Here is a 15,334-nt window from a genome sequence, read left to right on the forward strand (position 1 = left end):
AGGTGGGAGAACAAACTCCAAGAGATCTTTAATGTTTGTCAAACATACGAACCTTGATCGCAACCGTGCACATGTTTATGTTGTTGTAGTGCCCCGAGCTATCCCCATTCCGCCGATAGCGATTTGCTACGAAATGTAACATACTAGAGTGAGGCTCCCGCCTTCTTGGATTCGGCATAACACGCGACATGACTACGGCAATGCTCATGAGCAAAGAGGCGAATTAATGTTTGCATGCTTGAAAAATATTAACTATCTTTTGGAGACTGCTCGTCCCGCTTCTTAGGTATAGGAATACTGCACCCTACTATTTCTTCGTGTTTAGTACTTTCTTTAGGGCTCATCTTTAAATTTCTCAAAGGACTATTGCCCGATATTAACCATTAAAGTAAAGGACTTCATTACCTTCTTGACAAATTTTCACTACAGGCTGCGTAAACGGAACCAAACTTAGTCGTACGCCTGGGCCTTTTCTCAGAATGCAGAGTTTATATTGTATTTCCCCAGATATATTTTAATCTGATTTGCTTACAGATTATATGTTTTCAAATTTTTCAAACTTTTTTGTTACATTTTTCTTGCACTGTTGTAGGAAATTTTTTTAGATTGATGCTCATAAGCTGTTGCGATACTGTATAAGAAGATCTTAAAAATTAGCCTAAGAACATTAAAAAATGATGATTTTCTGATATGACCTTACATTTAAGAAAAAGTTTAATTTTACTCTATTTGTGCAATACCTACTTAAAAAATAGACCAGTTGGGTTTACCCTGGGCTTATTTAATACAGAGTTTTAAGAGAATTCAGCCCTTTACAGAGCGCATTTTTTAGCTCTGACATATTAATTGTTGTAAATCAATCTAATAAATAGTTTTTCCAGAACTTGAAGGTGTTAAATTCAGATTGGCTAAAGAATCTCAAGAAATCCCGCCTTCTTAGATAAATTTTGTACCAGGCTGCGCAAAGGGAACCAAAATTCGTATACCGCCTGGCCCTTCTCTCGGTGAACAGAGCAAATATTATACAAAGAGAGGAGAGTGAGTGAGGGGTTATGCTCGCTTAAATAGACCTACAAATGAACTGCGGCATTCAAAGTGTATTGCACATAGCACCTTATTGTCTTGGGACAATAATCACCTCTATCGAAACTTCATTGAGTACCGCGTTTTGCGAGTATAGTTCCGTACGAGTCCCAATTAATTTGGCCTTTGACAGTTTTTTCGTGGGTGTTTGTTTTCTATTTACGGCGGTCTGACCAATATATTCCGATATCTTTGAAAATTCATAATCGCGTTAAAGCAAGTGGAATATTATTACCAATTTTCAGTTATTAAACTTTTCTTCTGCATTCGTGCTTCTATAATTCAGTCAGGTTCCCGGGTTTAGGTTTTCAGTATGGTGGTGTTTATTATGTCAACGATTGGCGACCCCAGTTACCACGCTGGCAGCGTTTATTGTTCGAATTTAACAACGACAGGATTTACCACCCCAGATTAGTTCTATAATCATGTTACCGTCGCAGAAGATGTACAGCGAGGCTACAAGCCTCGGCACCATCACAAGCACTTCTATGTCAAACATGGTCAGCATGCAGCCGACCTACAGCTCCATGAATTCCATGAGCTGCATCTCCATGGGAATGCCTATGGGAGTCGGATCGAACTGCAGCCCCCATGGTACCGGATCCTTCAACATTAGCTCGATCAACCCGGAAATCGGAATAGAAACAATAGGTGCCTACGGTGGTACTGGAATGGGTGACAAAGGTACGTGCATAAGTGCCGTTGGCTACGGATCTCATGCTCCAGGAGGTAGCGGCGTTGCCACAAGAGACTTGCTTTCATTAACTGAACCAGATTCATCCAGCTCGACCCTTCAGCGAACGAAAACTGACAAATCCTACCGAAGAAGTTACACCCATGCGAAACCGCCATATTCCTACATCAGCTTAATCACAATGGCGGTTCAAAACGCACCTAACAAAATGTTAACACTGTCAGAAATCTACAATTTCATCATCGACCTCTTTCCCTTCTATAGACAAAACCAACAACGCTGGCAGAATTCAATCAGGCATTCTCTCAGCTTTAACGACTGTTTCATTAAAGTACCAAGGACTGCAGACAAACCTGGTAAGGGATCTTTTTGGGCTCTACATCCTGATAGCGGCAATATGTTTGAGAATGGATGTTACCTCAGACGCCAGAAGAGGTTCAAAGACGAGAAGAAGGAACGGACGAGGCAAACTACCAAAACTCATCCCCACAACTCTGGTGGAAATGGACATGGTAGTTCTCTATCCTCTGAATTCAATCATGGAAAAAAGACACCTCTACATCACAGTCAACCCCAAGATGACAAAGGCCTAGATTACCTTGTTTCTTCATATCAAGAACATCACTCCGCTGGTCTACATCAACAGCACGCGAGCTTGAAAAGTGTCCCAAGCGATATTGGAGGTTTGCTGGGTTCAGATCTTGGTGCAACTCATGATGATCTCGCTATCATGGTTAGCAGGAGTTTACATTCTCATCTTCTGAGCGACGCTAATATGCTTCATCACGGGATGCCGGGAAGTTTAAAACAAGAATCTCCATATACGGCTGCGAGTCATCCCTTCAGTATCACAAGGCTTTTTCCTAGTGCGACGTCTAGTGATTTGCCAGATTCCCAGGACACGAAACCACCAGAGCTGAAGATGTATGAACTTCATCAAAGTTTTGCGAATTATGGCTCGCCTCATCATCCACCTCCAGGGTCGCCTGGGTATCTCCATCACAACGAAATGCAGAGTTCGAATCAAAATCAAATTCATAACATGAGCAGTCATGATCAGGACTATTACCAGAGTACTCTTTACCATCTTGCAAGTGTTAACATGTCCAGTGCACCTCCACCTCCGCCGACTACTTCAGTGACGGGATTGTAACATTACGGCTCTCCTTCTTAAGGTCTGGCCTGAGCTGCTGCCGCATCCTATTCCGCAAGTATCTTACCGAGCAACAAAGTATTATATGATGGATTCGATGATCATGAGGTATTTTTATTAGATGTGTTTTCTAGTTTTATGTAAATTTGTGATCGTTGAACATAAAGTGTAAAATTGGTCAAGGTAGTTTGGTTTGTAATGGAGCACCACTTAAAATTTTTCATCAGTGTTTGTCAGGTAAAATGAATTTTCAAATTTGATTTCTGATCGTGAGAATTCTTGTGCAAATAATTGACATAATTGTTAATTTTTAACGAGATTTATTGTAGTTGTCAACTTTTTGGGAGGCTATTTGGGAGGCTATTTCAATCCGAATTTGGATCGCAGATATTTTTTTCAGATTATTGGCAGTTAAAGTTATTTTTCTTTAATAATATAGATATTTGGTCCAAACTCTTAAAGATGTTATTGACATGAAATTAAAGTCATTCGCAATTTTAATACAGAGAGCGATTTGGAAATATAAGTTTTTCTCTCAATATTATTGTAAAATTTATAAACATAAAAACACCAGTTAACAGAAAGTCCCCATCTTGCACAAATAAAAAAAAGTTGCAATATAGCAGATTTTTTCCGTATCATATTTATTGTTTTGCACTATACGTTTATTCTATTGGGTTGGTCAAAACAGTAGTGCATATATTATTAATGAAGTATTCTTCTTTATATTGATTTCTAACTTTCAAAGTTTATTTAAAAATCTAAACGAGCTTTCTGACCGACCCATTAATTTGGATTGAAATAATAATAGAATATGCAAACCCTTTGTGCATTATTTTTGGTCTAAAAATGGTTGTGAAATTAAAACATTTTCTGAAAGGACAAATTTGATAATACGGTTACCAAAATTTTGCCTGTAGCCCCACATTCGCCTCAACAAACTTTCATATGCATAATACTTTTGATGTTTAAAATTATCAAAACAATATAATATATCTTATATACCATAAAAAGATGATTAGTGTATATTAGAATGTCTTAGCATGAACATGATGTTTCGAAACCCTCCTAGTTTTCTCAAGAAATTAAGTAGAATCTGAAACTAATTTAAATTAGTTCCGGATTTTATTTAATTTGTTGACGAAAGCTAGAAGTGTTTCGAAACATCATGTTCAAGACACACTAATATACAGTAACAAAAACAATTGTCCGGAAAAGTTGTCATCGACTTTTTTCACCCGATACATCTTTCTACAGGTAATGTCGATGACTCTAAATATTTTTATATAAAATAAATAGAATCGTAATTAAAACTTGTAAACACAAATGACAACAAATAAGAGGCACTACCAAACATATAACAATCATCGCTGATGATGGTTTCCCGTAATACGATTTCACTTTTTGAAATTGTATAATTTTAACCTTTTCACTGCGAAATTGCTTTATTTACATACGAAATTATAAAATTCAAAATTATTAAAGCTTTTAATATGAAATTTTAAATAATTATTTGAATTTTAAACTACAATAATGTGTATAAAAATTAATTCAAGAACAATTTACTTTCAAGACCTCAAAGGTTAAACTGTTTCAAAATTGCGCATTTAAATTTTAACTTCAAATTAAAATTATAGACATCTTAATGAAGATAAATGCAATATGATCAAGTATCATATCGTGTAGTACTAAGTGAAATTCAAGACGACAGAATAAATTTTTTAAATAAAACTTTGTTTTCTGGCAAAAAAAAATCACTGTCATTTTTCCCGTTAAAAATTTCAGAATCTTCAAAGTTTAATTATTCAAAAAACTTTGAAAAATATATGCTTTCTAATTAAAAACTCTTACAAATTACAAAACACGCGAATGATAAAATAAGGGAAATCTACCAGCGTAATATTTCTCTCCCAGCTTTATGTTGGTTTTTTTCGAATGCAAGTTTCTCCCGGCTTTCTCCCGATTCTGCCGTGTGTGGCCACACTGATTCAGCATTCTCTGCAAATTTTCCATTGACTCTGCCATAACCAACTTATCATCTGCGAACTCTTACCCTCGTATCATTATTTTTTAGAGATCCATACCTTCTTCGTCGAAGAGGGCCATTCTTAGAAACATATCCATGAATATAATATAATACTTATATTCCCGTCGCTAAATGCTTTTTCTAAGTCAACAACTGCAGAGAAAACTTTTTTTCCTGCTCTCAAACTTTTTTCTGTGTTCTGTCTTAAGCTTAATATTTGGTCTATATATGATCTTCCTGATTAAAATTCACTTTGTCGCTTCTTCCAGTTTCCTAGGATCTTCTCCTATCTTGATACATACATTTTTTAATACGCACATCAGCAGCCTCGCCCATTTTTAAGTTCTTAATTTCATCCCGAACTTCAGTGGCACAGATTTTATTAATTTAGTTTTCTAACGCATCTGGTTCTTTATCACAGTTGTGGTGCTCTATAACTTCATCTCCCAATAATTACCTAAAAGAATCTCTTAAAGCGTCTAGTATCCCATCTGTATCATAAAGCATTTCACCTTTGCTATTTCTCATGCTGACACACTCTGTACTTATATTTCCCTTCATATGTGTATAAAGCAGTTTCTTACTTTCTTTAAAGTCGTTTTGTACTTTCTTCGTTTTTCAGTTCTGATTTTATCTTTACTTTTCTTAACTAGTCGTTCAACTTTTCTCTTTTCGTCTCTGTAATCATTTTCATGTCTATTTCTCTGGTCATCGCTAAGGACTGTGACGTTCAAGTTTCTCAGATACGCTTGTTTCCTTTCATGAACGGCTGCGTAAATTTCATCATTCCACCATGCATCACTAGACATTCTTCTCACGACGGCAGTACCACACACTTCGATCGCATTTCTAACAATGATATCCCGGAACATAGCCCATGCGCCCTCTATATCTTTATTGCTTATAAGCGGTTTCCAAATTTGCCCTATCTATGGATTCTTTTACTTATTTTGAAAATCTATTTGCACTTCTGGTTTTTGTAAATTCTCAATCTTGACTTGCGTTTGTCTAGTTTTCTTGTTTCTCTTCCTTCTGCATCCCTGACCTAATTTTATTTTGAATACTAGAAGTTAATGTTCAGTATTGCATTCAAAACCCCTTAACTAGAAGCTCAATTAACTAAATTAGGTTTTTTCACGTTGTGAAGCCTACTGCTTTAAGATGTATGCATCCGTCCATCCATCTAAAATACCTAATACAATCTCTCGCACAAAATTTATGTATGTAAAACCTTATTTTATCAACTTTATTTGGTGACTCAAGTAATTTTGGTAATAATAAAATCAAATATGAAAAACGAATCTTGAATCGCCAAGTGTAAAACCTTCAACTGTATTTTTTTAGAATTTACGAATTTTAACTCTACGCCGATCCGTCGGGTGCAATGGCTTAGTGTAAACGCTAAATGATATATATCATTTACATATTAGTCATATTAGCATACATATTTAGCCTTTAGAATCATTTACTTTTTATCACTGAAGTTTAGGAAATAAAGTTTTACATCAGAAATCTAAACGTACTTATCATAAGTTCAGTCACTTCAAATGCTTTGATCATTCGGGGTGCCTATTTATTTTTAACAGCTTTAAGTGTATAAGTTGTCAACAATTGATCTCGATACCATTCTAAAAACTCCTACTGGCTATGATTTTTGCTTAAACTTTTACTCATACTTCAAGTTACCTGTCCGTGAAAAGCAGTTCAAGAAAAAACTCGAATAAATTTGAACAAAAAACTCATAATGTTTTTATCCACTTCTTTTGTCAGAATTAACTTAAAACATAACTTAAATTTTACTCGTGTAGGAAGTACTTATTTAATGCTTTTGCACATGACAGTCGAATCTTGAAATTAAAGTAATATGCGAGGTTGCTTGTTATTTAAAAGCATCTGAACTATTCACCTTTTTTAATATTTGATCAGATTTATGGATTTTAAGTTTTTTCTATGATTCTTTGATTGAATGTACTAACATCTTATTTTATTATGATTACTAAATTGACATGATGCAGTGCTGCCAACCCTCAAAAGTGGTTATTTCACTGAATCAATAAGTAACACTTCACTGATTATCAGTGGTCTATTTCTATCTATTTGAATCTGTGAAATTTCACTGAATCAGATTTAGAGATTACTTAGTCGGAAGCAGGCTCTGCGAAGTCTCCGTTATTCTGTTATATATCCCTCAATATAAAGCATAAGAATGTTCTCTTCTCCATGTTTTCCATCAAAATGAATAAAGTGTCAATTAAAAGGATGGACCGAATCTATTTAAAATCAGACAGGTTCTGCACTTCAAGTTGTAGATTCTCTAGGGAACAAAATATGTTGTTTTTTGAGAATATGAAGCGATATGCATTTTTGCGATCTGTGAAAAAAAAGTATCAAGAAGTTATGCGTATTTGAATTTTTCTCTTTGTTTTTTAAAGAACCTCAACTTTTTCTTTAAATTGATATAATTTTTAACCAAATTGAGATATTTAGGATTTCTTTTTAGAATCTACTTCTGTCTTCTTTTGAAATCCACGGGAAAACTGAGAAAATGTTCAAAACTAACAAAATGGCTATGATGGTTCTGACAATATTAATAGTAGATTTTCACAAAAAACCCACACTTATATTTTTTACCAATGTTTGGCAAAAAATATGCGTGGGTGTTTTGAGAAAATCTACTATTCTTATTTTCAGAAAAACCATGGCCTTTTTGTTAATTTTGAACATTTTCCAGAATCTAAAAAGAAATCTTAAATATATCAATTAGGTCAAAGTTATATAAGCTTAAGAACTTTTTTTTCCGAAAAACAAAACAAAAAATTCAAATAGGCGTTACTTCGTAACAAATTTTTTTACAAATCGCAAAAATACGTATTGCCTAATTTTTTTTAAAAAACAACATATTTTTCCCCCAAGAGATTCTGCGACTTCAAATGTAGAAGCTGCCTGTTTTAAAATAGATTCGTTCGGTGTCCTATTTAATAATTTCTCAGCATAATTATTTTTAAACTATTTTGTCGAAAAAATGTACACACTCTGTACATTAATCTGAAAATTAAGTCGACTGACGATTTTCTGAAACTTAAGATTCCTAAGTACTCAGAATAAATGCAGGTTAATTTTTATATTTTATTTCAAAATTAAACGCAAAAATTGAATTGAGAATCGTTTTAATTCAATCTGACTATTAATATATAGTTTTCAATATAACCCGAATCAATTCAATTATATTCGATTTGTAATTTACTTTTTGTGCTTAATTACTTTGTGTTGAAACTCAAGAAAATAAAAAAAAAATTAAATGAATTCCCACAAATCTTGAATATATGAAGGGTGTCAGTCATTTGATGTAACTGCATAATATTTAGTTGTAACATTTGTCCCTCGCTTTAACTCACTCAGCTATTTGAACTTTAAAAAATTACTCTTTTTTCTAGACATGAATGTTAATTTATTACAACGTAATATTTATTACAATAGAAAAAGAAAAGTTTTGAAACATTAAAGGTGCTTGATGTGTAAAAATTCATTATAAATAATGAAGTCTATATATTTATAATTGCGATTAGGTTGGGAAATAATATTTTCTGTTGTTTAAAACAAATACGTTAGGTGTAATTATTATTTACCCATTTGATAAATAATTATAACGAATTCAATGATTCATTGATATTAGAATTTTATTTTCTGGAATATTATAAATATGATGCATAGATACATTGTATAAGAATAAATATATATAAAGTTGTGTGTGTATGGGAGTGTGTGAGTAAACTCTTCGTTGATATATTATAATAAGCTATAGAGAGGTTATAAGACTTTATATCGTGTATTTCAAAGATAAGAACAGTTTTTTTATTGGATGTTGAACTACACGGTAAAAAAAATCTGTACTAGATTGAGTGTACATGTAATGGAAGCGAGAATGCGCAACATGAAATTAAATCTAGTGTAACAGTGTACACTAAATTTAGTATGTTCAAACTGAATTTAGTATACACGTGCATGAAATTCAATATACGCGTATACTAAATTCCGTATGAATAAACTGAATTCGCTGTACGCTGGTATACCAAATTTAATTTCATGCTGTGCATTCTTACGTCCATTACATTTATACTAAACCGATAGTTCAGATTTTTCTAATAGAGAGGCCAAGATAAGGTCTTCAGTCGCAGTTCATTAATATATTAATGATTGTAATGTTGTGTACTCTTCGAAAATTTAACTTCGAATTACCCTTCACGAATACCAAACTACATCTGTGTACATATCATACACTAGCTACGAGAGATTGTTATAATTTATGTTATTGTTACAATTATTGTGAATTAGTACCTTATTTAGATAAGATTTTTTTTCTGATGAGTTTCCGGTTTATATGCAAAATAAAAAATAATTCGAGAAGTGCGAAACATGTATTGTTAATGATCTCCTTGTTAGCTTCTTATGTTTTGGTTACGTTTTTTTCTTCAAATTTAAACTCTGAAAGTAAATTAAGAACCTTGTATAAGAAAACAACGAGAAATGCCACCAAGAGTGTACATGTTTCAATAAATCCAAGTATTTCTATGGAAAATATACTGACCCTCATTACTTGCCTTCCTTTTATAATATAAGTTATGTTTATTTTTTCTTTATTAATAATATTACTTTATTGTAAGTTTATGTATAAGTTTGTTTGCGTGCAAGGCATCCTTCAATACAAGACAAAGAAGGTAATTACCAAACTCTTCTCCGTAAATGCAACCATTTTTATAATCAACAGCACAAGCTGCTCCAGTACATTCATATTGAGATAACAAATAAAAATTCTAAAATTAACTTTCTGGAGCATACTTGCCTACAAATTACACAGTAACTCAGGATGACACTAGAACTTGTTAAAACACGATTAGAGCCCTTCAAAGGTTATCTTTAGAGGTAATTTGGGTACTCGGGTAGAAATTGCCTCTTTATACCTCAATTAAATATTGGCTCTTACGAGGCGACAGCTAAATTTTCTAGCTGGAAGAATCTAGGCTTTCCCTCTGCTGGCCCTCGACAGGTTATTGTCGTGTGCTACTTGACTTAAATTATTTATATACACACTTTTTAGCACTATACTTTTTAATTATACTAAATAAAAAGCTTTATTCATAAAGATACTCGTATATTTAAAAAATAATTTCTATCAATTAATTATTTTATCGAGGGGACCTTGTAAAGCCCTCGACAGGTAAAACGGGTAATACAGCTGTGAGTGCAAAAAAGTACATTAATGTTCTTATGCTTAATTATACTTAAATTTAAAAAAGAAAAAAAATTTTTGAATTATTGAGATGTAAACTTTAAAAAATTTAATTTTTTTCTGAAAAAATTTAAAACATTTGGTGCCTCAAAAATTTGCAAAGAATTTTTCTTAAAGATCGCTTTGATTTAAAATCATCTAATAGTCAGAGAGCTAGCTACATAAAACAGCCCCGATTCGGTGCCCAAGATCAAAGCTCGAAAGTTGTAAGAAAAACATTGATACATCATCAAATGGCTACTCTGCCAGTCTGTAACTTTTTCGTATGAAAATGGCAGCCGGTTTTCCACATTGTAAAATTTGCAAAGCAAATCAATAAGGTTGCCGCGTCAAATTTGTTTAAAAACATTCTTCAGGTTTCAACTAAGAGAGGTGAAAGAATTTCAGAAGTTCAGTCCTTTGGAAAACCCTTGGAAGAATTCAATGAAAAGTCCCGGGAAACCCCTACAAAACTTTATACGGTTCGCGCGCCCAGCGTTTTTCCCGGCACTCTTCAGACTTTAACTAAGAGCAGTGTGTAATGGAAGAACTTTAGCATAATGGAAAATCCTCGGCAGAAGTAAGCTGCAGAAGTCCAATTTTTTCTTACACGTCCAATTTTAAGCTAGTTGCTCGATTTTTGCCAGCCAGCGTAAGGCAAGGCGGGAGGCAGTGTTGCGCCATTTTCTCTCTGGCTGGCAGAAATCGAGCGACTGGCTTAAAATTGGAGGCGCAAGAAAAAATTGGAATTCTACAGCGAGTTTTAATCGTATCGTGATGATTTGTTTTAAATTGGGGTAGAATTTGAAAATAATTGTAATGGCATATACAAAGATAGCTTCAACATGCAAGTGTAGCGAACAATCATGTATTCATAAATAAGTTGATAATTTCGACTAAATTAGTTCTGCCGAGGATTTTCCATTATGCTAAAGTTCTGCCATTACACACAGCTTTTAGTTAAGGTCTGAAGAATGTCCGGAACAAAGCTGGGCGCGCGAACCGTATAAAGTTTTGGAGGGGGTTTCCCGGGACGTTTTATTCGCTTTTGCCAAGGGTTTTCCAAACACAGAAAAACGCTGGTGTTAAATTTGTTGCAGCTCAAATTTCATTGGGCTCCCAATGATCATTTGAGAGAGTTTTCAAGTCTCAAATGTATTCCTCTGAACGTAGGTGCTCATGTAGGTGCTCATGCAGAGCTGTGGAGTTCTGAACCGCGCTGTCAGCCACCTGAATACCTGTCAAAGCAACTATTCGCTTTGCGATATTAGCCTAAATAATTGTTAATAAGGAAACCAATTGAAACAATATTAACCTAATTTTCAAATTTCTTTCATTTAATAGGGCGTACCAGTCACTAAGAATAAAATTATAAGTTCCTAATGCAACTTCCAAAAGTTAGGTTAGTCACGCCCATCGACATTTAAACTAAAGCCGGGATGTATAGAAAAAGTCATGATGGTCTACATATACAATAAGGTATTTTTACTCCAATCACTAGCTCACTTCACTTCGTTGAATACTGAGGGGATAACAGTTGACCAAATGCATGGGAATCGGTTAATTTTTGTTCTATTTTTCTAATATCTTCGTAGAAAGTAATTTTTCTGTATAAGTGCAACTAAATAATAATTTTTCTTTTTTAGGGACTATTTAATGCAATAATGAAATGATAATAATTTTCATTTATTCGTGCGTTAGGGCTGAGCGCTGGTCTATATATCAAGCTGCAGAAACATTATATGGTATTTCAACAAATGTATCTATTACAAAATGTTTTGTGAACTATAAGTCAGTTTTTGGAGTTCAATGAAAATAAACTATTATTTATAAAATATGTTTTATACACTTTTTTCTTGTCTGAAATCAAAATTCTCACAATTTGAATACATTCTTGTGCATATTTTAATAATTATTTATTTAAATTACAAGAATTGTTTTTTCATTCAATTTAATTTTGAATCGCGCGCCAATTGTGGCCAACCAGCGTTCAGCCCTAACGCAAGCGTAGTAGATCAGGGTGCCAACATTGGCATCATTAGTCCACAGTACAAACCGGAAAAATAAATCAAATCAGCCGGCAAGAGAAAGTTGGGATATGAAAGCCTCAATTAAGTATTTTCACTTCAAACATTGGCTAACTTCACTTTGTTAAAAGCTGAGGGGGGAAATGGATCAAATGCATGAAACAAAACTTTATTTCTGTAATATATTTGTAATTAATAATCATTATTATTATTTTATTCTTTCATTAAATAGTAATTAAAAAATAAAAACTATTTTTTAATACACTTATAAAAAAAAATTACCTTTTACGAAGATATTAGCAAAATAGGGCAAAAATGAACTGAATCCCATACATTTGGTCGCTTATTTTCCCCTCAGCAATCAACAAAGTGAAGTTAGTTGTTTATTGAAGTGAAAATACCTAATAGGCTTTTATCTTATCAGTTTGAATGTTCCCGCCGCTATATTTGAGAAATTGCAATGTTTCACGAAACTCCCAATGTTTCATGAAACTTTTCATCAGGCTAAAGCTTCATGCAAATTTACATCCCCACTCATCACGAAAAACAAATTTCTGTTTTTATTATAAAATTATATTGACCTTATCTTTCATGTATGACACTAGCCACTGCAAGAAGCCCGTGAAGTTGCCACCCCAACTCCTAAATATTATATTTGTTTTATATGGAATCGTTTGGTGGTCGTTTGGTGGTGTTTGGTAGTCAACTTTGAAGGTTTGGTGGTCAAAATTAAAAAAGTTATTGATTTTTCAAATTTGGAATGCCAACTTCACGGTGGCACAGCACTTTTTAATATTTAAAAAAAATTCTTTTTGGTATAGTTTGGTGGTCGTTTGGTGGTCGTTTGGTGGTGTTTGGTAGTGGACCATGAATGTTTGGTGGTCAAAATAAAAAAAGTTATCGAGTTTTCAAAATTGGTGCGTCAACTTCCGTTAGCACCCCACTTCAATTTTCTTTTTTAATTCCTTATGACATCGTTTGGTAGTCGTTTGTTGGTGTTTGGTAGTGATTTATGAACGTTTGGTGGTCGAAATTACAGGATATATCCGATCTTTTAGAAAATACATGTGGCCCGTGATGGGACTCTGCGCATGCTTATGCGCATGTGTGATTGGTGCGAAATTTGAATTTCAAAATGCTCTTTTTCAATGTGAACGCTGTTTGGCAAATATAATTGTACATAATTGTAGTTTTTAAGTTTTCGAACATTATAGATTTTATTATTTTTGAAATCTGAACTCTCTTATTATTTTATATTTTAGGTTTTTCGACTATTAATCACAAGGTAATCTTTGGAAATTGACTCAAAGTCCTGGTCCGGAAACTTCATTAAGGCAATATACATTGAAATAAGTTCCTTTACTGTAAACTAAACCAAACAATACTTAAAAACACAAATGTAACAGAACCATAATTCAGTATCAATTCAGTGTCGCGCTCGGTCTTTGTATTTTTCCCACATTTGTCCACCTTTTGCAATATATTTTATTCTCAGCTACCTTCAAAAACGTATCATTTCAATCAATTTATATTATTAAAATTTATAATATGCATTGGCATTGTTTATTCTCAGCTACCTCCAAAAACGTATCATTTCAATCAATTTTTAATATTAAAATTCATAATATTCAATAGTATGAAACATAAGTATTTTTATTGCTTTGTTTTTCTACATTTTTTTTAATCTTGTTTTTTGAAAATTGAAAGAAAATCCACTCATTCTGTCTCGAAATTATTTATACAAAACTTGTAAATCGTTTTTGGGTGAACAAATTTGTTCTATTAATTTTTTTTTAATACCTTGTTTCGTTTTCCAAAAAATCTTATTTCTTTTTTATTTTTAATGTTACTTTTAAGATTATTAATATTATTTTATTAATTATTTATTGATAATTAATATTAATTTTTAATTTGATTTCATTTTTCTACGTGTCCTATAAAAATATTCATTACAAATTTTTAACTCTTTTTTGGATGAACAACTTTTGTTAATCCATTTTTTTGCATAGTTTGTGTCGTTTGTTCAAAAATTGAATCGTTTCATTTTTATTTTGGTTTTTTACGTATAAAGCAAAAACCACGCATCCTATCAAACAAGTATTCAAAAGAAATTTGTAGTTCTTTTTTGCTTGAACACCTTTTGTCTCATTATTTTTTTATGTGGCTTGTGTCGTTTGTCCAAAAATTCAATTTTTTATATTTTTAATTTTGATTTACGAATGAAATAAAAACCACTTATCCTATAAAAAAGTAATTCATAAAAAATTTTTAAATCTTTTTTAGGAGCACAATTTTTGTCGCTTCATCTTTTTTAGTGATAATCTCGAAGAACTTTAAAAAATCAACGACTTTCCTCTCTCCCCGCTTTATTTCATATCGTGAATGTTGAAAATATTACTATGGTAATTTTTTTGTTATCGAAAAAAGTCATAGTAATAATTTGTTCGTATCTTCTTTGACTATAAACAGCCGTCCTGCGATTAGTCTTTCGAAACTTATCCGGTATAAATGCGACAACGACGACAAAAACCGACGTAAAAACTATTTTTTCTGACAAAGATGGTCTCAAAACGTCGACATTTGATGCAATGCGCGCAATTCATTTTTCACGTGAAAACAGTAACTTTTCGTTATAATGAGAATATAATAATTCATTATTTTTTGTGTGAACTAATTTGAATTTTCGATTTTTTAACATAATTTAAAAAGTTGTTATATTAAATTGTAGGGCTTTAAAAAATAAACATTTTTCTTCTCTTGCCTTTTATTCTTATCGTGCTTTGTGTGCCTTAAATTTTTAATTTTCGTTTGTTTATTTGGATTTTGAGAAATGCTATAAGTATGAAAATTTTCTTTTTATCGAAAAAGTCATGAGAATAAATTGTTCGACAGAAATTAAGATTAAAGAATTAGCTATGAACTGAAGTTCCTGGATGGTAAATAATATTAATCTTTTAAATTTTGTTTATATTTTTTTGCGGGCATTCTGAAAATTTTGACAATAATTCCAAATTCAGACAAATTCTCTTCATCTAAAAAACTCATAAAGTGTACTGTAAATTTTTATTTGAAGATTTCTTAAAGA

At 32.6% G+C, this 15,334-nt stretch overlaps 1 protein-coding gene across 1 annotated transcript; it reads left to right on the forward strand.

Moving 5' to 3' along the window:
* The first annotated feature begins 1,499 nt into the window (after positions 1 to 1,499).
* Positions 1,500 to 2,930, forward strand: LOC117176846 (silk gland factor 1-like). The gene has a single exon (XM_033367188.1). The coding sequence runs from the start codon at positions 1,509 to 1,511 to the stop codon at positions 2,928 to 2,930; it is 1,422 nt and encodes a 473-aa protein (XP_033223079.1). The 5' UTR covers positions 1,500 to 1,508.
* Positions 2,931 to 15,334: the final 12,404 nt, after the last annotated feature.

The sequence above is a fragment of the Belonocnema kinseyi genome, chromosome 7, assembly GCF_010883055.1.
Source record: "Belonocnema kinseyi isolate 2016_QV_RU_SX_M_011 chromosome 7, B_treatae_v1, whole genome shotgun sequence".
Lineage (NCBI taxonomy): Eukaryota > Metazoa > Arthropoda > Insecta > Hymenoptera > Cynipidae > Belonocnema > Belonocnema kinseyi.

Bases quoted from the DNA above. Each gene is read 5' to 3' on its own strand.
- LOC117176846 (XM_033367188.1), top strand. From the start codon at position 1,509: ATGTTACCGTCGCAGAAGATGTACAGCGAGGCTACAAGCCTCGGCACC.